General features: G+C 34.8%; 2 protein-coding genes across 2 annotated transcripts in view; one reads left to right on the forward strand and one right to left on the reverse strand.

Moving 5' to 3' along the window:
* Positions 1-538: 538 nt before the first annotated feature.
* The window catches only part of pxb (putative Hedgehog signaling attenuator pxb), a 109,042-nt gene continuing 82,842 nt past the window's right edge, over positions 539-26,738 (reverse strand). Inside the window, exons 4-6 of the mRNA XM_081979658.1 lie at positions 10,760-10,931; positions 1,775-2,157; positions 539-1,718 (exon numbers count right to left, since the gene is read on the reverse strand). Of these exons, the coding sequence (XP_081835784.1) occupies positions 1,373-1,718; positions 1,775-2,157; positions 10,760-10,931 (901 nt within the window). The 3' untranslated portion in view covers positions 539-1,372. The remainder of the gene's footprint in view (positions 1,719-1,774; positions 2,158-10,759; positions 10,932-26,738) is intronic.
* LOC145729050 (uncharacterized) lies at positions 6,211-8,107 on the forward strand. The gene is made up of 2 exons (XM_081979660.1): positions 6,211-6,484; positions 6,688-8,107. The coding sequence occupies exons 1-2, from the start codon at positions 6,214-6,216 to the stop codon at positions 6,792-6,794; spliced, it is 378 nt and encodes a 125-aa protein (XP_081835786.1). The 5' UTR covers positions 6,211-6,213; the 3' UTR covers positions 6,795-8,107.

Consider the following 26,738-nt stretch of genomic DNA (forward strand, 5'->3'; position numbering starts at 1 on the left):
CCTGACTGTCCTTTCAAACTGTGTTACTGGCAGTTCAAACTGTGACACCGCTTTTCTCCCTGACTGTACTAAATTTTGTAGTGTTTTTTTAAGGGTATTGAATAGGAAATTTAATGACGATTCCAAAAATGTACTTAAAACTGTCATTTTCTCACTCCAAGTGGGTTTTACTAGCAGTTTTGTCCTTAACTGTCCTTTCAAACTGTGTTACTGGCAGTTCAAACTGTGACACAGCTTTTCTCCCTGACTGTACTAAATTTTTAGTGTTTTTTCATGTTATTGAATAGGAAATTTAATGAGGATTCCAAAAATGTACTTAAAACTGTAATTTTCTCACTCCAAGTGGGTTTTACTAGCAGTTTTGTCCTTAACTGTCCTTTCAAACTGTGTTACTGGCAGTTCAAACTGTGACACAGCTTTTCTCGCTGACTGTACTAAAATTTTAGTGTTTTTTCATGTTATTGAATAGGAAATTAATGAGGATTCCCAAAGTGTTATATACATTACTATACACATACGTATATGAAAACAACTTGGCTATTAAGTGATTCAGATTTATTTATAAATTAAACATTAACTGAAAAAACAATAACAACATAAAAGGTAAATTTCGTTTTGTTACAAAATATAGAAATTACCCCAAATTTTTACACAAAAACAGGACAAATATTTTACAAAAAAAATAGTTATCATACAAAGAAATAATATACAATTTACAGTGGTATAAACGCCCGACTAGGATAATGTATTCCACAATAATTAACAAAATGTAATCCAGTAACCACAGACCCTGTTTGCGTCTTAATGTAACCTTTTTTTAAAAAAAGAATTATTATTGGTTATGATAAATAGTCTGCTACACATTCAAGCCCCAACCTGTTATTCACCATAACAAGAAGAGACTAGTTTTAGGCTTATTGCTTTCAATTGGATAGTTGCATCTAATTCTTCTATTGCTAAGTGAAACAAAGTTGGGAAAGCTTGCAGAAATTGAAACTGTATTGGCCCTACGTCTTCACAAAACTATCTCTTACGATCTAAAATATTGCGGAGCCTGCACTCTAGCCAGGTTTAATTCTTATTGACAGAAAGCTTTAATGGTGATTGCATTAAGAACCAGATCGCGCATCTTCCTGAATTAAAAATGTATATTAAATAAATAACAAAGTTATATACACTTCGGTGTTATTTACAGGAGCGACAGTATACAAAATTTATACAGGAAGGCCATCGAGAGATTTCTAGATAAATGGAATGGAAGGCACTCGGCTACAGTGCCTCTGTTTAGCTAGGGAAGTGCTTAGGTCTTCACACAACGAAAAATATCACAAAGACGCGCCCGCTCTCCAGACCTAAGTCCACTCGCCTAATACTACGTCAAAGCTAAATCGGCGCTAATTTGTGACAATCTCCTCGGATCTCTTCGTCCCCGATTCGATCCTCTACTCGTGCCAGTGGTGTGATTGCTGTAGCCCGAGTCTGAGCCAAACGCAGAGTCTCGTGATGATGGCTTCATCGGACGAAACGTTGCCAGGTGACTGATTACTGGAACTGTTTCGTAGGGGGCTGCGCATTGAATTCTTTGCGCTATGCTTGGAATTTGTCTGCGCTGGTTTGGGGGTGGTTCGACGCTTCCTACACGAGGGTAAAGTTGCAGAAGGGCGTCCAATAACATCCCTTCATGGAATTCGGCTTGACGATGGCGATCCATGGTTCTACTGTAAAAAAATATTTAACTACTTGTTCAATGCATGATAATTTGTCAATCACTTACCTATTCCCAATGTATCGCTTGCTATTGCTATTATTACAACCAGGTAGAGGAGGTAAAGGTTCGTGAGGTCGCCGAAACCTGGGGATTTCACTACGTCTCATCGAACCTCCTCCATTCGGTCGATAAGGAGGAGGAGGCATCTCGAGACGTCTCCGGTCCATTTCCCCAGCCAAACTGAGCTCGTCTTCGGCAAACTCATCTTCGCTGTGTCCTCCGTGTCGTTCCAGTTCCGTTTCAGCATCGCTCAGCTCTTCGTACACTGGATTGTACAAATCCTGCGAACAGTACGGATCTGGTCCTGGTGATGAACACAAGAACACTGGAGGATGTTGCGAGATTGGATATCCACTGGGATAATGAATGTTGTTTTTCACGTCGATCATCTGAAATTTTGTTAATATTAGAACTTCTTGTTCTAAACCCTGACAGACAACAGTAAATTATGCAAAGTGTGTATAATGCAGGAGAAGGGTACAAGAGAGAGGAACAAACATTCCACACACCATAATGCAATATCATTACTGATTACCCACCAACTAAAAAGGATATAGAAAATAAATTAACACCTCACAAATTCCCATATGTTTGTAAAGACTCAAAGACCACAAATGTTCTAGTAAAGATGGTGGAATATTTTTACACTATTACCAGGTCTGAAAAAGAAACTATCTTTAACAAGAAGATCTGTTTTGGTTGAACAAATATGTATTCCTTCTATTCCATCTTATGCGTGTAACTTGGAAACAATTCTTCTATTTCTGCTGTGTTTGTTTTAATGTTGAACTTGACTAGTTAATACCATTTTAAGCCAAATTTTTTCCGTGGTTGAGCAAAAAAGCGATTCTATAAAAAATCTTTCTCCGATTGCTTACGCATTTTCAGACGTCGACAGTTGCAAAAGCAAAGTTGGAGGAAATGAAGTTGTCGATGCTGCAGGGCGATAAAACTCATACAATTTTAAAAGGTGCGAGCGGTCCGGATATAGAGCTACCTGAAAGCTTCGCTTTGGAGTATTTAGGCAAAACAGGGACGGAGTTTCGAACTTAGGAAAAAGTGAAAACACATGATAATAGCATAGGAAACTTTTGTTTTCATGGATATATGGAAATACTAGAGCACATGCTTAAGAAGCAAGTTTAGGGTCAGCAATTTTACTAAAGCATTTTAACAACATTCTTTCCTCTGGCTGTAGATATCAAAAGTTTTAGCACAAAAGTCACTAAAAGAATTGCCCAATGGACTAAATTTGACAGTTTAACAGTCTAAAAAAACTCAGTTTTTAACACAGTTACAAGGTGACCCAATATATCGATTTGTAGCCCTTGGAATTCTTTTTTGACCACCCTATATAGTGCTTATAGCAAAAGCGTGAAATAACTAAATTATTTAATAATACAAAATGAACTAAATTTGAAAGTTTGCAATAAAACAGCTTCAAGACAGTAAAAGAGCTTCAAGACACTTTTGGCAAATTAATGAGAGTAAAACGTTTTGGCTACTTCAATATGAAAGTTTCAAGACAGTATTTAAACTTACCAGGAAAATTATGGCAATTTAATGACAATTAGATGAGCTTCAAGACATTTGAAAGGTCAAGTTTTGACAAACTAACAAGAATATATGGTTTTGAACATACATTTTGACAATCTTAAGACTGCAAGACAGCATTAAGACAGTTATTAAATTTACTAAGGTAATTATGACAATTTGAAGGCAATAAGAAGAGAATCAAGACTGTAAGAAAGCTTAGAAGTTGATATTTAACAATCTCAACATAGTAAACGAGCTTCAAGACATTTGAAAGGTCAAGTTTTGACAAACTAACAAGAATATATGGATTTGAACATACATTTTGACAATCTTAAGACTGCAAGACAGCTTTAAGACAGTTATTAAATTTACTAAGGTAATTATGACAATTTGAGGGCAATAAGAAGAGAATCAAGATATTAGTAAAGTTTTCAGCAACATTTGAAGACTATAAAATGGTTTCAAGACAGTAACAAAGCTTAGATCTTGAAATTTAACATTCTCAAGACAGTAAAAGAGGTTCAAGACACTTAAAACATCAAATTTTGGCAAATTAACGAGAGAAAAACGTTTTGAACCTGAACTTTGACAACTTCAAGGCAATAATGAGCTTCAAGACAGTAAGACAGCTTAAAATTTGATATCTAACAATCTCGAGAGAGTAAAAGAACTTCAAAACACTTGAAACGACAAATTTTGACAAATTAACGAGAATATATCGTTTTGAACATTAATTTTGACGATTTTAAGATAATAAGACGGTTATTAAACGTACCAAGATAATTATGACAATTTGAAGACAATGAAAAGAGTTTCAAGACACTTAAAACGTCAAATTTTGGCAAACTAACAAGAGTAAAACATTTTGAACCTGAATTTTGACAACTTCAAAGCAAAATTAAGCTTCAAGACAATAAAAAAGCTTAAAACTTGATATCTAACAATCCCGTGAGAATAAAAGAGCTTCAAAACACTTGAAATAACAAATTTAAACAAATTAACGAGAGTATATGGTTTTGAATATTAATTTTGACAATTTTAAGACAATAATAAGGATTTCAAGATACTAGTAAAGCTTTCAGCAACATTTGATGACTGTAAGATGGTTTCAAGACAGTAGTAAAGCTTATATATTAAAATTTAACATTCTCAAGACAGTAAAAAAGTTTCAAGACACTTAAAACGTCAAATATTGGTAAATTAACGAGAGTAAAACGTTTTGAACATGAATTTTGACAACTTAAAGGCAAAAATAAGCTTCAAGACAGTAAGAAAGCTTAAAAGTTGATATCTAACAATCTCGAGATAGTAAAAGAGCTTCAAAACACTTGAAACGACAAATTTTGACAAATTAACGAGAATATATCGTTTTGAACATTAATTTTGACAATTTTAAGACAATAAGATGCTTATTAAATTTACCAAGGTAATTATGACAATTTGAAGACAATAATAAAGATTTCAGCAACATTTGAAGACTGTAAGATGGTTTCAAGACAGTAACAAAACTTAGATCTTGAAATGTAACATTCTCAAGACAGTAAAAGAGTTTCAAGACACTTAGAACGTCAAATTTTGGCAAATTAAAAAGAGTAAAACGTTTTGAACATGACTTTTGACAACTTTAAGGCAATAATAAGCTTCAAGACAGTAAGAAAGCTTAAAAGTTGATATAACAATCTCTAGAGAGTAAAACAACTTCAAAACACTTGAAACGACAAACTTTGATAAATGAACGAGAATATATGATTTTGAATATTAATTTTGACAATTTTAAGATAATAAGACAAGTATTAAACTTACTAAGGTAATTATGACAATTTGAAGACAATAAAAAGAGTTTCAAGATACTAGTAAAGCTTTCAGCAACATTTTGAAGACTAAGAAGGTCAAATTTTGGCAAATTAACGAGAGTAAAACTATGCTTTTACTCAAAAAGAAGTCTTAGCAAACCAATAATAACGTTTCTCACCACATAAAAAATTGATCAACAGTCTAAATATTCAACCGTGTGATTTTTACATAAAACATTGTTGCATTTCTCACAGTAAGTCACGATTGTCAGTTTCTCGGAGCTAATTACTCGTTCCGCCTCCTTTGCAGCAGAAAAACTTAAAGTCTTCTTAATTAAACGCAGATATTATTAATAAAATACTGGTAGGACGTATCTTTTTTTCCAGCTCGTTAAATTTTTATTAAGATTAATACTGTTGAAGAGGAAAAAATTGTCTGCGGTTAATAAGGCACTTAATAGTATACGTGATCGGTTGCAAAACTCGTTTATAGAGCTTTTTAATAAACCTGTAATTAGCTATCAACGATGTTTATTAGGAAATCATTTAAAATTATCCCTGCCGTACGTATAGAGAAAGTCAAAGTAAACGAGGATGAGGTCATCAAGAGTAAAATTTACAAACATTCGCTTTGACAGAAGAATGTCTGATGGTGATTTTGGCTTGAGGTAACGTCATGCTGATTGACTTTTCGTGTACATTATTTGAAGTAAATTCGAGGGTTTCAAACAAAGAAGCGACCAGACTTTGCCTCGGAATAATTATAATATTTATATTCGCGGCATAATCCGAGTTAATGTTTCGAACTTTTCCTGACGCGACTGCAACTCTATACGAAATCTGCAATCTTACTTATACACGAACAAGTTTAGAGCCGACAAAGTTTGCGCCCGACTTCAAAACTTCCTTCTTATCTTTCGGCGGGGATAATTTCCTTAATTAAATTCGATATACGGCGGGACGTCCTGGGTTCTACGTGTTTACCAGTTTTCTCACTCAACCAGGACCGTAACACAAAGTTTCAGAAAAAATTTAGTTTTTGAGAATCTTAGGCTTAGGATAGTAGAATTTGTAAAATCTACGATTAAACCACCGTTATAAGAGTCAGTCAATGTAATGTTGCATGATATCTCTATGCGGATAACTAGCCCGGTACAGACTGCATGGAAACCAGGACTTCGGACTAGCAGGATATCAAGTATACAGAGAAGACAGGGCGAACCGACGAGGAGGAGGAGTGGCACTTCTAGTGAAGAGAAGCGTCGCCCACGTACCAATGCCAACGCTAGACAGGGCAGAAATGGAAGCGCTGGCCAGAGAAGTGGAAACAGACCAAGGAAGATTAAGAATCAGTTCCTGCTACCACCCAACGCAAGGAACACTACAGGTAAATGATCTAGAAACAGTCATTTTCAGGAGCAAACAAACATCGCAATTGGGGAGTTTCCTAGAAAGAAGAAATGACGTCGACGTGCTGGCAACAGAAGAGCCAACACATCTGGGAAACGGACTCAACGACATCTTGGACATCGAAATAATCAGGAATCTCTAAGGTAATCACAAAACCTTATATCCCTTATTATGTTTCAGGTATCCCGGAAGAAACCAAACAGTTAATCAGGGACAGTAGACGCGCCAAAAGAACCCACCATGAGGACAGGAGCTTCTGCAGACAAGAACAGGCTCAACCAGCTTAACCGGCGAGTTAAGATTGCACTGGACGACCATAGAGCAAACCAATGGCAGGAACACCTAGAGAGCCTAAATCCCGAGGACAGAAGCATGTGGAAAACATGCAGAGCGCTGCGACAAAAGAGGAAGCCGATTCCAGGCAACAACGGGATTGTCTACGAGAAGAGGGACAAAGCAGAAGCCTTTGCCGACACATTAGAGCGACAATTTCAGGAGAACGACATCGACGACGATGACGCCGACGCCTGGAAAACATCGTGAACAGACGTGCCAGACGAATCAACCAATCCGGCACGCGACGTCAGTGGAGCTAAAGGAAATCCCGCGGCATCTCAACATCAGAAACGCCGCAGAATGGGACGAGATAGAAAACATTGCGCTCAGAAAACTTTTGAGACGCGAGATAGCTGCCCTGTTGAATATTGTTATCGGCCCATCAGCCTTCTGCCATCCTTGGGAAAAGTGGCAGAAGTTATCATCCTCAGGAGGTTAAAGGAGCAAGAAGAGAACCTGCACGTCATCCCCGACGAGCAATTTGGATTCCGGAGGACACTATCAACGGAACTCCAAGTCCTGAGGATGATCAAGTACATCACGGAAGGGTTCAACAGGAAAGAAGCAGTGTTGCTAGACGTCTCCAGGGCTTTCGACAGGGTTTGGCGCAGAGGAACTTCTAATCAAGATGCTGGATGCCGGATTTTCAATCGGCCTGGTAAAACTAATTAGATCTTTTCTTTCAGCTCGTCGCTTCCGAGTTAAAATCAACAGCGTCTACTCAAGTTATAGGGAAATTTCTCATTTCGCAGGAAAATCGCGATTCCTCTATAACATTTTTGTTTCAGATCCACCTAGAACGCAGCGGACCAGCTTAGTGCTCTACGCGGATGACACTGCAATCATGGTCCGGAGCAGGAGCGGCCGACTCCTGACGGCGGATGCGGAGAACTCCTCCAGTAATTGGACCTTACATAAGGAATACTTTAAAAGATCCAGTCTAAATATTTTAGGTGAAATACTTGCTAGTTTTGCCATATTAAGATCACATTGTCTGTTCAAAGTTATTGTGTACATTATTTTTCCGACATCTTGCGGCCGTCGTCAAGTTTTCGTGGGACGTGGGTTTCAGTGGGACGAATCAAAACGGGATAAAAACTTCACTGTATATTCCATCGAGTTGATTTTTAGCCCAGTTTTGTGCTACATATCTTCACCTAAAATTTCAGAGTTCTATTTAACCAAATCTTAGAGATATGTTCAATAATAAAGCCTTCTTCTTCAGCTTTTGTCATTGTAATTAATAAATTATTACTAACTCCCAGTTTTCACTTATATTAAAGCTTTTCTGGAGTTACTGACCATGACCGACAGTTTTCACATCAAACATCGTATCCATGAAATACATGAAAAGAAAATATAACAAGATTTCACATAACATAGAAAAAAAGGGTGGCTTCAACTAATTTGGAAAACCGACGTTGGACCCAAAAAAACCGAGATCATTATCGTACGGAACGCCACCTAAAAGCAAAACAATGTAGTTCTATTAAAACCCCCTGAGTGTACTGCACGATGTAAAATTTTCTATTGTCATTCCCCATTGTTCCTGGCTTGATATGGGCATACTTGCTAAAGCCGAGCAAAAACTACATTCGTTTGCTCATAATGGAAAAACAATTATTATGGTACATACCCTTCTCGTTTGCTAACGCCCCGAAATTAATTAATATCCACGCTAACGTTAAATTAAGTCTCACTTGAATAGTTATTCATCAAACCAGTCAAACAACTGGTAGGTTCTGAGGAATCGTAAAAACTCTATGGTACCAAGAATCATTCAGGCTATTAACTGGCAGACTTATGTAAAAAAAGCCGTGTTAAACCCATTTTAGGTGGTCGAAGCAAAAAAAAAAAATTCTACAGAACAACCAGCATCTATAGTTGAGCATTAATAGTAGATCTAGTTAGGACACCGCAAACGAATTGAAAATATCGCACCAGTTGTGAAACTGCAACGTCCGGCCCGATTTCAATTCCAATTAGAACGGAGGAGAAATACCATTGGGAAATAAATCAGATCCCAGTTTTTAATTCGCCGATAGGGCGAAACATGCAAATTGGAAAACAAACGGAAAACGAGCAAAAGAAACTGGATGCCTGGAATGGGGGCCAGGCCGATTAAATTAACGAAATGAAAACGGCGGATTATCGAGTTTATGGAATTTTTCCCAGATCGATAATCTAAAGGTGAATTTCGATACGATTTCGCTAAACAAAAGGGCGAGATTGTAAAATGTTGACGAAGCCTGTTTTGCTAATACACTCTCGCTTCCAAACAATAGGGTTGTGTGAAAACAACGGTTTATTCATTATCACGAGATTAATATTGATGTTAACTAGGTTTTTGCGAGGTTATTACACTTTTCCGCTTTGTGTTGTTGTTTGGTAAAGCTTTGAATATGCCAAAAGTTGGTCTACAGTGTTTTAGTAAAAGTCTGTTGTTTCTTGTTGGTTAGAGCAAAAAAATTAGAAGATTTAGACAAAAATTAAACAGAAATACGATGATATTCATGGAATTATTGACATTTTGCCCCTTGTACATTTTTGATAATGATTTTTCTTTTCATTCATACTCTACTTCCCTTCTGTAAAATTATAAAATCATAATTATGTTTGAACTGAAGGTTAAAATTACCACTATTTTAAATGGGACATCCTGTATATTATTACGTCATTTGATTCAGCTTCTTGTGACTTTACTTGTGCTGTACAAAAGAACGTACAGTTCCCATGATATACAGAGTGAAGTTTGAAGAATGCAGGGAAAATTTCATGGATAACGTAGATCCTAAATGATAGTGAAAACTAGTATTGTTTTTAAAGGAAAACTTTTAGTTATTTGGTGTTTAGCTGTTTGTGAGCGGGATTTACGTCATCGTTTTAAGGATGAAAGAGAAAACCAAGTTTAGGAATATTTGGGAATAACCTGGAGGATTTATAGAAGCATACATAAAGAGAAACAAGATGGATATGCTGGATTGTAAGTCCGGAAAGACAGTGAGAACTAAGAAGAAACGAGGGAGGTCGTTGATGATAAAAGAGTTGAGAAAGAAATCCAGAAGAAGAGGAGAGAGAAAAACCAAAAGTTAGATGACATAAAAAGACAAATAAAGAATTAGTTAGATTGTGTGATTAACGAAATGAAGAGTGAGATGGAACACATGATGGCAATATTCGGAGAGAAATATATCATAGAATACTTATTATTATTCATACTATCCAAAACCATCTTGGCAGATTTACAAGAAAGAGTTCTAAATAACTAAGCATCTACTGATAAGGATTACGAGGATTTAACCCAATATCTGGAAAAGATCTTTAGAAATAAGCATCTGGAAGAAGTCAACGAGGCTCAGCTATCAAGCAGAAGCCAAAGAAACAAACAAAACTGGGAAAAATACAGTAAAAAAACTTTATCATCAAAACATTCTTCTCTGTTAGATGATTCTCTAACTGTCAAAACTACTGGAAGATCAGATTGACTCAAAAGATGTTGTGAAAATTAAAAACTAGAATATCAAGGAAACTGCTTCATTGTTAGAAGAGACTTGATGACATCTTCAGTGAAGAATTACATTTGGTCCCAAGTTACTACTTGGTTTTCAAAACTACTGACTTTGACTCCAAATTGTACAAATATGTTGGGAAAGTTTTTAGATTAGAATAACGTAGAAACTGCTTCAAAATCGTTTTAAGAGAAGATGGAATTTGATATCAATTTCTGATGATCGTTGTAGGAAGTTTTCATAGTTTTTGAGGATGCTTGACAAACATACGTCTTGCGAGGAAAACTCATAGTATCTAGTGAAGTTCTCCAGATTTTGGATTAGACTTTTTGACATCTTCAGTAAAGAAGTTAATACATTTTACTGTCTTTTAATGCTAATCTAGCTTAATTTTAACAAACACTTACCTCTATCGAAGGTGCAACAATATGTCCACCAGTGAGTTGATGATGATGATGCGGTGTGGTATGCCTGGGCATCACCTCGTTCAAGTCTTCGTAGAGGCCGGTGGCGGCCGCTCCATCACAGTTGTTTTGGGGGGAATTTTTACAAGGTAAAAAGTTTTGTACTCTCTTATGTCTGCAACAAAAGGAAAAAGATCGTCTTTATGAAGTCGCTCTATTAAAGCCAGAGCCGAGAGGAGGCTAAATTGGCCTCATTAATCTTTCCCCGTTTCGGAACAATCAGTTTCCTCCAAAAAGGAAACTCTTTCGGGCGAGTCAAAATTAATTTTTCCGTTTTCGGTCCTCGGCTCTGTTAGTTCGTCGTATTGTGCCAACATCTTTAGGACAGGCATATTTAACTAATTGGATTCTGTCTCTTCTAATTTTATGATTTTAATGAGCAGAGATGGTAAATATAATCGTTTTTACTATACAAGTGCAATCTTAAGGCGTATTAAGTGGTGATTAGTTGTTCCACATTAAAATCATCAATATAACATTATACTAGCAAGATCAATGAATTATTGTTGTTCAGTTTGGTTTTTACTTTCTAGAACTGAGATATCTTTGCTTTTACAAAAATGTTTTCTGCGTTTTGCAGCATTTTTAAATTTTCTAAGATGTTTTGGTATTCAGAAACAACTTTTCAAGCATAATGCTGGTTCAGAGACAATTTGTAGGGTTGACAGGTTCCAGTGAAGAAAAACTAACGTGACCACCTAAACACTAGATAATAATTTAATCTCTCTGTATATTAGCTTTTCTCATCTATTTTACGAAAGAGTGATGCTTGTACAGGGTGATTGTTTATATTTCACTCAATAGTTGACCATTAAATTTGATCTGCAGAATAGTTTAGTATTTTTTTGAAAAGTTGACAATTTTTGCTTATTTTAAATAAATTACACTGTATTTTCGGTAAAGATTTAAAAAAAATTATTTACAATTTCAGCTTTTAAAATTGTCTAAATTTGATTTAGCAAATTTTCACAATTTAAACTATTTTTTATGGTCACATGACTGTTTTGACAGGTCTTTACAGTGTTGCAGAGCTCAAAATTGCAATATCAAAAATACACGACGTGTATTCTAAACTTCCAGTTTTTACTACTGTCTAAATTTAATTTTCAACGTTTAAATTGTATTTTAAAAGTCACGTGACTAATTTTGTCAAGTGTCAATTGGCTTTTACAATGTTGCAAGCTCAGAATTGCATTATCAACGTCATAAGACTTGTATTTTACAATTTCAGCTTTTACAACTGTCTAAATTTGGTTTAGCAAATTTACACAGTTCAAACTGTTTTTTATGGTCACGTGACTGGTTGACAGATGTCAACGTGACTGTTTTGTCAAGTGTCAACTGGTCTTTACAGTGTTGCAAGCTCAAAATTGCATTATCAACGTTTTGTGGCGTGTCCCTTACAATTTCAGCTTTTATAAGTGTCTAAGTTTAATTTAACAAATTTTCAACGTTTAAACTACATTATAACAGTCACGTGACTGATTTTGATATATATCAACTGGCCTTTACAGTGTTGCAAGCTCAAAATTGCATTAACACAGTTACGTGACGTGTCCCTTACAATTTCAGCTTTTTTTAACCGCCTAAAATTGAATTTACCAAATATTCAACGTTCAAACTACATTTTAAAAGTCACGTGACTGATTTTGACAGGTGTCAACTGGCCTTTACAGTGTTGCAAGCTCAAAATTGCATTATCAATGTTTCATTACGCGTCCCCTACAATTTCAGCTTTTATAAGTGTCTAAATATAATTTACCAAATTTTCAACGTTTACACTACATTTTAAAAGTCACGTGACTGATTTTGACAGATGTCAACTGACATTTACAGTGTTGCAAGCTCAAAAATGCATTATCAAAATAATGCCTCTTACAATTTCAACTTCTGCTACTGTCTATATTTAATTTACCAATTTTTGCATGGGGTTGCGTTTGATTTTTTGAGTTTGGCGAATTTGTAAAAAGCGCCACTTGTCGAGAAAACTAAGCAACTTTAAACAATCGTTTATAGTGCATCTGATAGAAAAAAACTTGATTTTTCTAATGGTATCAAATTCAATGCTCTACGACAAAGGGTTTCGAAGTTATCGCACTTTCTTTTAACCAACTTCACTTTCTTTCAAAAAGTGGGGAAAAAAGGTGTTAATCAAAGTTGTTACTAGTAAACGAAACATCATTTTGTAAGTATTTCCAAAGTGCTATTTTATTTGAAATTTTCCAGATATGCACTTTATTTAAACACCCTGTACAAGTTTAACAAGTAAATCTACTGAGATACACCCTAGAATATTATAGGAGAAACTAACATAGCAGTGTCGTCCGCATGTGTCACTGAATGCGGACACACTGAATCTTTGTGAGTAAATATATTATATTTAATAACAATGATATTTGTTATTTTAAGTAGCAATTGATAATGATGAAGAAGGGAAGAAAAAGAAGTTTGGCAAAAACTTGCAACAAGATAACAGAAGAGAAATAACTTTAGAGTTGTTAAGGTGATTTTACTTAAAGTGAAAGTACAAACATATGGTAGGGCCTGTATGAAATTTCCATTTTAGAGACAAAACTTACTACTTCCAGGGTGTGTATTCTTGAAACGAGGAAAAAGAGTTATCACGGCAAAGGTAGTATGTGACAGAAATCTGCTCAATTCCGTTGCGGTCAAGAATTAGGGCCCAGTACGAAAACTCTATACGTTTGGTGAAAAGGATTTAAACCAAACAACACCATAACCTAACAAAAAATCAAATAGCAAGTTATAATGCACGAATAATATTAAACAGTAGACAATATAGAAGTACTCCTGGTGGAATCAAGAATAGGAGGAGCGAGACCGATAAGAAAAGCGCTGCTTTTGACGCGAATATGTAAACAGTGCTTATTTCGCACGGATGGCCGCAGAATTCGCTATAAATTGCGACTCTCAGTGTTTCAGACAATTCAATTACGGTTCCTTGCAGCTGACAAGTACGAAATGGACGCCCTCTAAAAGAGTTAAACGGAACAAAAACCCTTATCGACGTTACAGATGCGAAACACGTCTAATATGCACGAGTGTATTATATAAACAGTTTTCAACTTTTCCCTTCTTTCAGGGTGGTCTGCGACGCACATATTATCATTATCTCTGCTGGAAGTTTCGATAAAAAAAAAACAACCCCGCTTTCTTTCAGACGGAGGCGAATTTAAATGCTTTATCATCCTCAAAGAAAGCCCTTTGTGATTCCGCGTTCAGGAAAAAACGACTCTTCGCGGTTCGCTAAAAGCTCTGCAAGGATGAAATAAAAGCGAGAGGAATATTACCTTTTTGTCTAATAGATTTACTTGGGGAAAGGAAACCGTTAACGAAGCGGGGAAAATAGAGGTGATTTGATTTACGTCAAGGCGATACCTTTGGCAAATAATCTGATAATGGTGGATTTGGAAAAAGAAGATTTAAAACTGGTTTCTGGATACCATTCGTTTGTTCCAGGAGATTGAATCAAATAATGACAAAAGGAGATTCAGTAGTGGCATATGCGGACGATACTCAACTCATATTCTAATCAATAATAATAATTTGATCCTTCTAGTCTAGACCATCGGTATAGGAGAAGTAAATTACCAAACTAATAGTCAGCTTAACTAAACAAACCAGTCTTCGATTACTAACAGTATTAAATCGATAACGTCATGCTGAACAAAAAAATACATAACTGGTTTTACCTGTTAGTTACATTTCTGCTAGTTTTTTGATGATTGGAAAGAAACAAATTTCTGGAAAGTAGCCCTGTATACAGGAGTTTAGTGGATAATGTTTGGGCCCTTGACAAGGCCCTTAAGCCGATAACGATCGGCCAAACAATCAACTTAACACGCCAAAATAAGCTTTTAGTCCGCAAGACAATGACGATGGAAAATGCAGAACCAGTGGCGCCGTAATAATTAATCACAGGACAGGAAGTCGTTTAAAGGGATGAAGGGCTAATGGGACATCCCTCGTGTCACTTATCACGTTTGCGTGCCGCTGGCCGTCAAATCAACTTTTTTCTGTCAATGCTACTTGTAGTGACATTATCAGAACTTGTGTATCGTCAGGCAACTTTAAAGGAGGTCGATAGGACATAAATCAGGTGAGCGGACAGGCCACTGCACATTGCGTTCACCTGATTTTCTGCAGCTGAAGCTTTCGTTGATCTTTTTTAAGCTGCGTTCGTAAACAGTTTTACTTTTCTTCCGTTCCCGGAGGAGTTTTCCGGTTTTTCTTCTTTGTTTAGTGATAAATGCGAGAAACAGTTGTTTTAACGGTTGATGTCGCGCTTTATGGCGTTTTAATCCCGTATCCAGTTTAGCAACTGACTTAATTGTCGGCCGTCGGATAATAAATGGCTCGCGGTGGTTCCCATTTCGGTTCCAAAGCTCGGCTATTTCGGTACGACTTGCTAATTAAGACATAACGTCTTTTTTCGTTTTGCTTTCTGTTTCTCGTCGCGGTTTTACGGTATAAATGCCACAAATTATAGGCTTTTGATGTCTTAAGTTTTTACGGTCGTTCTATTCGTTCTGGTCAGCTCTAATTGTTGGTAAATCCATTAACGTGGTTGTTTAACCAATTAAATATTAATATTATTAGTTAGATGTAAGGTTTGTGTTGTGTATGTCTGTTTATAGAAAATATTTATACGGGGTGTGCCAGAAATGTACCAAAACTTTTTTAAGAGCAACAGAGGATGTTAAAACAAACAAATTTCACCCTATACACATTTGTCCGCAACAAATAACCAAGTTTTGACAAGTGAAAGCTGTATTTTGACGTATAATAATGTCAAATTTGATGATCAAATTACTATAATGCTAGTCGATTTGACGAAATTGAATCATTGATTTTGACAAAGGTTATTTCCAGCAAAAAAATACACCCGAATATTTTAGCAAGTAATAGACGTTGGTTGACAGTGCATCTGATTTGAAGTGTACTAATGTCAAACTTGACAACTGTCAAATTAGTCACGTAATCAATTGAACTGGTTTTCAGAAAGGAACCTGAACAATTCGGTTCAGTTTGGTTAAACCAGACTTAAATTTCACAATTGTCACGTAGTTCCAAATTTTACACCGTTTCTCTCCTGTACCAAAGTTTGTAGTATTTTTTTAGGTTATTGAATAGGAAATTTAAAGAGCATTACAAAAATTTGCTTAAAACTGTAATTTTCTTACTCCAAGTGGGTATTACAGGCGATTTTCTCCCTGACTGTCTTTTCAAACTGTGTTTCTAACAGTTCAAATTTTGACACCGCTTTTCGTTCTGACTTTACTAAATTTTGTAGTGTTTTTTCAGATCATTGGATAGGAAATTTAATGAGGATTCCAAAAATGTGCTTAAAACTATAATTTTCTCACTCCAAGTGGGTTGTATCAGCGATTTTGTTCCTGACTGTCCTTTCAAACTGTGTTTCCGGAAGTTCAAATTTTGAAACCGCTTTTCGTTCTGACTTTATTAAATTTTGTAGTGTTTTTTCAGACTATTGGATAGGTAATTTAATAAGGATTCCAAAAATGTGCTTAAAACTGTAATTTTGTCACTTCAATAGGTTTGACAAGCGATTTTTTCCCTGACTGCTCTTTAAAACTGTATTTCTGACAGTTCAAACTTTGACACCGCTTTTCTTCCTGACTTTACTAAATTTTGTAGTGTTTTTTTCAGATTATTGCATAGGAAATTTAAAAAGGATTTCAAAGATGTGCTTAAAACTATAATTTTCTCACTTCAAGTGGGTTTTATGAGCGATTTTGTTCCTGACTCTCCTTTCAAACTGTATTTCTAACAGTTCAAATTTTGACACTGCTTTTCTTCCTGACTTTACTAAATTTTGTAGTGTTTTTTCAGATTATTGCATACGTAATTTAATAAGGATTCCAAAAATGTGCTTAAAACTGTAATTTTGTCACTTCAATAGGTTTGACAAGCGATTTTTTCCCTGACTGCTCTTTAAAACTGTATTTCTGACAGTTCAAACTTTGACACCGCTTTTCTTCCTGACTTTACTAAATTTTGTAGTGTTTTTTCAGATTATTGGATAGGAAATTTAATAAGGATTCCAAAAATGTGCTTAAAACTATAATTTTCTCACTTCAAGTGGGTTTTATTAGCGATTTTGTTCCTGACTGTCCTTTCAAACTGTGTTTCTGGCAGTTCAAACTTTGAAACCGCTTTTCTTCCTGACTACTAATATTTGTAGTGTTTTTTCGATTGTTGGATAGAAAATTTAATGAGGATTCCAAAAATTTACCTAAAACTGTCATTTTGTGACTTCAAGTAGGTTTGATAAGCGATTTTGTCCCTGACTGTCCTTTCAAACTGTGTTTCTGGCAGTTCAAACTTTGAAATCGCTTTTCGTTCTGACTTTACTAAATTTTGTTGTATTTTTTCAGATTATTGGACAGGAAATTTAATGAGGATTCCAAAAATTTACCTAAAACTGTCATTTTGTGACTTCAAGTAGGTTTGACAAGCGATTTTGTCCCTGACTGTCCTGTCAAACTGTGTTTCTGGCAGTTCAAACTTTGACACCGCTTTTCTTCCTGATTTTAGTAAATTTTGTAGTGTTTTTTTAGATCATTGGATAGGAAATTTAATGAGGATTCCAAAAATGTGCTTAAAACTACAATTTTCTCACTTCAAGTGGGTTTTATCAGCGATTTTGTCCCTGACTGTCCTTTCAAACTGTGTTTCTGGCAGTTCAAACTAATACACCGCTGATTTGATTAAATTTGGTAGTGTTTTTTGATCCAGTTTTAATTTTGAGAGTGTTAAATGTATGAAATAAAGATAAAATTCGAAGGTTTAACTTTATTATTAGATCATCAAACAACATACGTGCAAAGATTAAGTTTTTCCTTATTTCAAGCAAACGCTATCAATTTACGGTATGATATTTATACTCGTGTGAATACATTCTTCGGGGATAAACCCTTGGGATGTCCGAAAAAAAAATGAATTTGCTCGTACGGTTCTTAAGGAAAAAATATTGTTTCAACGCGTAAAGAAAAAATATCAGGCTTGTTTTTCTTATCAGACCCGACCCCCGCTAATTTAGATTGATTGATGTTGCAAGCGGTGATGACATGAAAAATTCCTGCTAAACATCTTTTATATTTATATTTTAGGGGCCGAAGGCATTTTTCGCTTTGTCATTTCGGCTGTTAGAACGATTAATATTTAGAAGAGGCGCATCATCGATTACTAGAAAATAATTCCGGGCTTGACAAGGAGATGTTTCCCCAGAAAGATGGAGGACTCAGAATAGGGAGAAACAGATTTTAGAAATTTTTGTGAAACAAAATATAAAAATGCTAAACTACCGTAATCAAGGAAACTCCCCGAAGCCTTCCAAGACACAATACCGAGAATTCGAAAAGTTTCCGAGTGGAAACTTTTTGTTTGAGTTTTTCCGATAAATACATAACGACACCTACACAATAAATGCTCAACAAAAACTTGACAAAGCGAGCTGGATTTTTCCATTTCTGTTTCAAAAGTTTTGCTTCAATAAGAAAATTCAGTCAAAGTAAAACCGAATAATGTAGTTCAGTTCTTTAGCTTTCCAATATGTATCAATAATGTATTCATTAAGTTTTGGTCTGGACAAGCACAACATCCTCAAATGGTAAAAATGTGTATTAAAATGTGAACTATGGTTTCAGTTTCTTCATTAAGTTACTCACTTACTAAGTCTGTAGCATAAGTATTCTCGACAAAAGATATGTCTAATCTACAGGATGTTCGAAACTTTTATGTGCCAAATGATACACACTCTTAACAAGCTTTCTATGACTATGGGAAAACCACATTTTTGATTTTTCTTTAGAATTTCAAACATTTTTAGAATCCAAACCCATGGTGACAGTAGAATTTTGTAAAAAATAAGTGACACACGCACTATGTCAAAAATCCAGAATACAGAATCTCTGATTTTTCTTTCGAAAAACTGCAAATTTTTAGTTCAAAAAACGGCAGATCAAAAATAAACAATTTATACAAGAAAAACATTATACAGGATGTTTTGTTAACGATTACAAAAAATTTTAATAATCAATTATACATCGAAAAATAATGCCAGTTTGCTATATAAATCATACTTCAAAAATACAGATTTTCATTTATTCATCAATTGTTTTCTAAGTTTTAACGTTAGTGACACATATCACGTCGTTTTAGAGGATAATTTAGTTAAACAGTGACGTGACCCACTTAGAGTAAGCAAATGACTGTTTTAAGCACATTTTTGGAATCTACATTCAATTTCCTATACAATAACTTGAAAAAACACTACAAATTTGGTACAGTCAGGGAGAAAAGCGGTGTCAAAGTTTTATCTGTCAGAAACATAGCTTAAAAAGACTGTCAGGGGCAAAATCGCCTGTAAAACCCACTTGGAGTAAGAAAATTCATGTTTTAAGCACATTTTTAGAATCCTCATTCAATTTCCTATACAATAACCTGAAAAAACACTACAAATTTGATACAGTCAGAGAGAAAAACGGTGTCAAAGTTTTAACTGTCAGAAACACAGTTTAAAAGGACAGTCAGGGACAAAATCGCTTGTAAAACCCACTTGGAGTAAGAAGATTCATGTTTTAAGCACATTTTTAGAATCCCCATTCAATTTCCTATACAATACCCTGAAAAAAACATTACAAAACTTGGTACAGTCAAGGAGAGAAGTGGTGTCAAAATTTTAACTGTCAGAAACACAGTTTAAAAGGACAGTCAGGGACAAAATCGCTTGTAAAACCCACTTGGAGTAAGAAGATTCATGTTTTAAGCACATTTTTAGAATCCTCATTCAATTTCCTATACAATACCCTGAAAAAACACTACAAATTTGATACAGTCAGAGAGAAAAACGGTGTCAAAGTTTTAACTGTCAGAAACACAGTTTAAAAGGACAGTCAGGGACAAAATCGCTTGTAAGACCCACTTGGAGTAAGAAGATTCATGTTTTAAGCACATTTTTAGAATCCCCATTCAATTTTCTATACAATACCCTGAAAAAACACTACAAATTTGATACAGTCAGAGAGAAAAACGTTGTCAAAGTTTTAACTGTCAGAAACACAGTTTAAAAGGACAGTCAGGGACAAAATCGCTTGTAAAACCCACTTGGAGTAAGAAGATTCATGTTTTAAGCACATTTTTAGAATCCTCATTCAATTTCCTATACAATAACCTGAAAAAACACTACAAATTTGATACAGTCAGAGAGAAAAAGGTGTCAAAATTTTAACTGTCAGAAACACAGTTTAAAAGGACAGTCAGGGACAAAATCGCTTGTAAAACCCACTTGGAGAAAGAAGATTCATGTTTTAAGCACATTTTTAGAATCCTCATTCAATTTCCTATACAATACCCTGAAAAAACACTACAAATTTGATACAGTCAGAGAGAAAAACGTTGTCAAAGTTTTAACTGTCAGAAACACAATTTAAAAGGACAGTCAGGGACAAAATCGCTTGTAAAACCCACTTGGAGTAAGAAGATTCATGTTTTAAGCACATTTTTAGAATCCTCATTCAATTTCCTATACAATAACCTGAAAAAACATTACAAAACTTGGTACAGTCAACGAGAAAAGTGGTGTCAAAATTTTAACTGTCAGAAACACAGTTTAAAAGGACAGTCAGGGACAAAATCGCTTGTAAAACCCACTTGGAGAAAGAAGATTCATGTTTTAAGCACATTTTTAGAATCCTCATTCAATTTCCTATACAATACCCTGAAAAAACACTACAAATTTGATACAGTCAGAGAGAAAAACGTTGTCAAAGTTTTAACTGTCAGAAACACAGTTTAAAAGGACAGTCAGGGACAAAATCGCTTGTAAAACCCACTTGGAGTAAGAAGATTCATGTTTTAAGCACATTTTTAGAATCCTCATTCAATTTCCTATACAATAACCTGAAAAAACACTACAAATTTGATACAGTCAGAGAGAAAAAGGTGTCAAAATTTTAACTGTCAGAAACACAGTTTAAAAGGACAGTCAGGGACAAAATCGCTTGTAAAACCCATTTGGAGAAAGAAGATTCATGTTTTAAGCACATTTTAAGAATCCTCATTCAATTTCCTATACAATACCCTGAAAAAACACTACAAATTTGATAAGGTCAGAGAGAAAAACGGTGTCAAAATTTTAACTGTCAGAAACACAGTTTAAAAGGACAGTCAGGGACAAAATCGCTTGTAAAACCCACTTGGAGTAAGAAGATTCATGTTAGTTCATGTAAGCACATTTTTAAAATCTTCATTCAATCTCCTATACAATAACCTGAAAAAAACACTACAAATTTGACTACAAAGATGACAAGCTGTAATTGATATGTGGCATGAAAATGACTATGACGTTTTTTTGACACTTGGTCACCAGATTTTAATCACACTTTCTGACGACGTGGTCACGTGACCAACTATTAAATGACTACCAAATTGGTAATAAATCATTGATAGGTTATAGGTAAATTGTAAAAAACATATTTTTTCTCTTGTTGAGAAAAGAAACAGGAAATTTAATGGCCTTCGGCCGGCAAAAAGGGTTAATTTTCGCCGGACCTTTGGGAAATTAAAAAATCCCCTTAATACCCGCTATAAGTTAAAAGAAAATTGGTTTAAAACGCACTTGTTACCGCATTAAACGCCCTTTCCGCGGCAGCTTAATGAAAAAACTTGAACCGACTTTTTTGCTCGTTTATTAAGGGTTTTGTTTGATATTTCGAGTTTCGAGCAAATATTTCGTTTCGCGCCCAGCCGAGAAACGTATTTCTCTTTGTTTTGTCCCAGTCAAAAAGAAACCTATTAACGATAAAACGGTAAACCCTTTTCAGTACACGTTCATATATCTTCTTCTTTTTTTCGAAAAAAAAAGTACGGGAAACTCGATATAATTTTCGAGAGGAAATCGACTGGCTGCCTTAGCACAGAACGAGATACATTGTTAAGCTGACACGTCGTACTTTTATTTGCTAGAAACGTCGATGTTTTCGTTTCGAAATTCTCCGCTTTTCCCCCTCGAGTTTTAAAACACCTTTTGTAAGTGCGAGTATTTGATAGTCTGAACACATCACTAACCGAAAGGAAATAACAATTTTATCGCCCGCCCAACACAGCTTTATGTATTTTTCTTATATGAGAGAAATGTCTTTGCAATTTTTGCACACCCAGTATATAAACGCACGTGTCAGCACGTTGAATGTTGAATGGATTCAGCCTGGTGGAAGCTGCCACTCGATTTCCTCGTGGAAATTACGATTGGACATCGGCTTTTGTTTACGGGATATATTTATCCGTTTGCGTATGTTGTTCGATTTGAAAGCCTTTTTTTAGCACAAATAGGAAAACGTGATATGTGCAATCCACACGGAAATATGCATTTAACATTGGTTTGATTAACTCAGTGGTTATCCTACCCAAACTGCGCCTAAATATCTTGCACTTTTAGATCCACAATTGATATTTATGTAGTATTAATTCCGGGACGGATTAAATTAATAATTTTAGCGTGGACATGCAAATCCAACCAATAATATTGAATTATTGTTGACAATTGGACGTTTTTAGGGTCAATAAATTGTTGCTACAACCAGTGTTGCCAAGTCAAATTATTTAATGGCTGTAGAATAATCGGTCAAAATATGGTAGATATGAAGATATGGTATTGATCAAAAATAAACAATTTACATAAGGAAAACAAAAGATCATTTTATTATACAACATGGTTTTTAAATGAAAAATCATCGATTCTAAATCGATTTTTTTTCATAATTTTTTTCCAAAGTTTTAACATTTGTGTGAGTTATCACGTGGTTTTAGAGGATAATTTAGATAAGCAGTCACGTGACAACGATCAAAATAACCGTCATAAATCTCAAAAATACGTTTTATATCGAATACAAGAAAACTTTTGTAAACCCTGATTTTTGCAACTTTTGAGCACAGTTTGACATTTTTGACGTTAGTGACCAATTTATATAGACGGTCACGTGATAATTTTTAAAATACTATCACGTGACTTTCGACAACTGTGTTAAACTTTAATTGTGCAGATTCTAGACAAATTTGTTTTTAAAGGATAATTTAGCTAGGCAGTCACGTGACCCACTTAAAGTAAGAAAATGATTGTTTTAAGCATATTTTTGAAATTCTCATTAAATTTCCTATCCAATAACCTCGAAAACACTACGAAATTTGGTACAGTTATCGAGAAAAACGGTGTCAAAGTTTGAACTGCCTGAAACACAGTTTGAAAGGACAGTCAGGAACAAAATCGCTTGTAAGAGCCACTTGGAGTAAGAAAATGACTGTTCTAAGTACATTTTTGAAATCTTCATTAAATTTCTTATTCAATAACCTGAAAAACACTACAAAATTTGATACAGTTAGGTAGAAAAGCGGTGTCAAAGTTTGAACAGGCAGAAACACAGTATGAAAAAACAGTTAGGGACAAAATTGCCTCTAAAACCTATTTGGAGTGAGAAAATCACTGTTTGAAGCACATTTTTGGAATCCTAATTAAATTTCCTATTCAATAACCTTAAAAAATCACTACAAAATTTAGTACAGTCAGGGAGAAAAGCGGTGTTACAGTTTGAACTGCCTGAAACACAGTTTGAAAGGACAGCCAGGGACAAAATCGCCTGTAAGAGCCACTTGGAGTGAGAAAATGACTGTTTTAAGAACATTTTTGAAATCTTCTTTAAATTTCTTATCCAATAACCTAAAATCACTACAAAATCGAGTACAGTCAAGAAGAAAAATGGTTTGAAAATTATAACTGCCAGAAAGACAGTTTTCAAGGACAGTCAAGGAGAAAATCGCTTGTGTTACCTACTTGGAGTAAGAAAATAAATGTTTTAAGCTCATTTTTAGAATCCTCATTAATTTTCCTATCCAATAACCTGAAAAACACTACAAAATTTGGTACAGTCAGCTAGAAAAGCGGTGTCAAAATTTGAACTGCCTGAAACACAGTTTGAAAGGACAGTCAGGGATAAAATCGCCTGTAAGAGCCACTTGGAGTAAGAAAATAACAGTTTTAAACTCATTTTTGAAATCCTCATTAAATTTCTTATTCATCAACTTGAAAAAACAGTACAAAACTTGGTACAGTCAGCTAGAAAAGCGGTGTCAAAATTTGAACTGCCTGAAACACGGTTTGAAAGGACAGTCAGGGACAAAATCGCCTGTAAGAGCCACTTGGAGTGAGAAAATCACTGTTTTAAGCACATTTTTGGGATTCTCATTAGATCTTCTATCCATAAATCTGAAATATATATCCATAAACAGAACACAACAACCCACATAATGGAAATAAAAACAGGAGAACGGTAAAAAAGCCACAAAAACCGTAGATATATACCATTTTAACGGTAGACCTGGCAACATTGGCTACTGCACTGCAAATTGCCGTCGTACAGTCGAGATAAAAACCTTTTCTACAGGAATATGTTAAGCTCACGACAAGCTACGAGATGCTAAACGGTAATCCGGATCTTACCGAAGATGGCAAAATTGAAAATCCTCCATTTTCGTCGTCTTTATTCGCATACATATGGGAAAGCTACATTGTGAACCGTTTTTACCTGTAAAATCAAATATGGCGAGAGCCCTAAATGTGGCAAAAAACTGTTTAATAGAAAATGGTCACACTGAAAGACATGCGACAACTTTGACAGAACGAACCTTGAGGATGCCTGACAAAAAATCAGTAAACAAAAACGTCGGACCAAAAAGCTCACGAAATTAATAACCCGTTAAAAATAACAAGCTAAAGTTATACGGTGTATTTCATCAGGAGCGTCCTTATTAAAAATAAATTATAACGTGTTTTTAATATCTTTATTTTGAAAGCCATTAGTTTCAGGATAGTCCTTAAGGCTACTATGTTGTAATTAAATGATACCGTTCAGACGTTAAATTAGCCCCCAGTTTCCGCTTTGAAGTTATATTTCATAACGTTGTTGTTTTTTTAGACGTTTTTCCTAAGCCAATCCAATAAGGGGAGAGGCACGTTTTTTGGGTTTATATTTACTAATCAATCATAATTGAATTATGATTTTTTTTTGAAAACAGCTTTCATTTTAGTTATCCCTAGAAATATGGCTTCCAGTCAAAACATCCTGTGTAGTATTAGTCGAAAGTATGTTTAATCCTTATTAGATAAAATCTTGTTACAGGAACGTAGTATCCATATTTTTTAATAGGATTTTGTCGAATGTATGCTAGTCAAAAAGATCTTATAACTCCAGAAAATGGTGGATTACTTAACACAATGACTGTATCCACTTTGGTACTCAAACTGCAATCATCTTAAAAACAAATTAAAGATACTTGAAAGTGATGAATGGTTTGAAAATAACGAAAATTTAGGAAAATTCCACTAATTACAATCTGACGAATTTATGACCTAATTTAAGAACAACAGCTGTCAAATTTAGTACAGTTATTGTTCTACAATAATCTAGGATGCTACTATCATCAAATCAATCAAATATCGATAAACCGTCCTAAATATAGTTGTAGGACGGTGACAACTGTCAAATTTTAGTACAGTTAGTACTTCACAGTAGATGGACACCCTAAAAAAATTTGAGCTCTGTAGATATCACCGGTTCGAAGCTTAATAAAATGGCTTACAAATGTACTGGCATGACTCCACTGAACTGACATCTGTCAAGTTTGGTACAATTTTTAGCTAGCAGTAATAGGACACTATTGAGAAATATGTGCTCAATTGGAGTAGTTTCTTACCAAGAGCGTACTGTTTTAAAATCAAACTTTAAAAACTACCTTTTCTAGTTGTACGAAATTGACATTTGCTAAATTTAGTACAGTTAGACATAATTTCAGAAATTTGAGCTTAAGAAGTAGTTCCTGAGATATCAACGGTTATTCAGCTTCTAGTTTATTAAAATGTACTGCTTTGGAAGTAAAAATAGTTTGCCAACTTGCAACTGTACTAAAGTGATTCAATAGTACAATTTTTTTCACCAAAGAAAGAAATGTGTGCTCAATTGGTACAGCTTCTTTGTTCTGGTCACTTTTATACATAACCTCAAAATTTTTAAAGAAACTGCGCAAAAAACTATTTTTACACGTTTTTTTTTATTTTTGCAAAAATAATCGTATTTCAACGAAACTTGGTGAAAGAATAACAAAATCAAGGCGTTTTCGAGATATTTATGTTTTTAGGTCCAAAACACTTTTTCATAAAATGAATTTCCTCCTTCAGAAAATAATTTTTTATTTAATAACCTAAAAAAAATAGTAAAACAGGCAGTACAGTCAGGGAAAAAACCTGTCAAACTTTCAACTGTCAGAAAGACGGTTTTAAAAACAGTCTGCGACAAAATCGCTTGTAACATCCACTTGTAGTACCCGGATTCCATTTTTAAGCACATTTTTGAAATCCTCGGTAAATTTCCTAATCATTAACCAAAAAAACACCAAAAAACTTGTTACAGTCAGGGAGAAAAGCACTGTCAAAATTTGAAGTGCAAAAATAACAGTTTAAAAGACAGTCTGCAACAAAATTGTCAGTAAAACCCACTTGTAATGACCGGATCACATTTTTAAGCACATTTTCGGAATTTCCAATAAACTTTCTATCCAATAATTTTAAAAAACACTACAAATTTGGTACAATCCGGAAGGAAAACGATGTAAGAATTTAAACAGTAAAAATGACGATTTGTAGGACGGTCTGCGACGAAATCGCTTGTAACATCCATTTGTGGTACTCGGATCCCATTTTTAAGCACATTTTTGAAATCCTCGTTAAATTTTCTATTCATTAACCTAAAAAAACACCAAAAAACTTGTTACAGTCAGGGAGAAAAGTACTGTCAAAATTTGAAGTGCAAAAATAACAGTTTAAAAGAGA

The sequence above is a fragment of the Ips typographus genome, linkage group LG5, assembly GCF_016097725.1.
Source record: "Ips typographus isolate SLU linkage group LG5, UJ_Ityp_2.0, whole genome shotgun sequence".
Taxonomy (NCBI): Eukaryota; Metazoa; Arthropoda; class Insecta; order Coleoptera; family Curculionidae; genus Ips; species Ips typographus.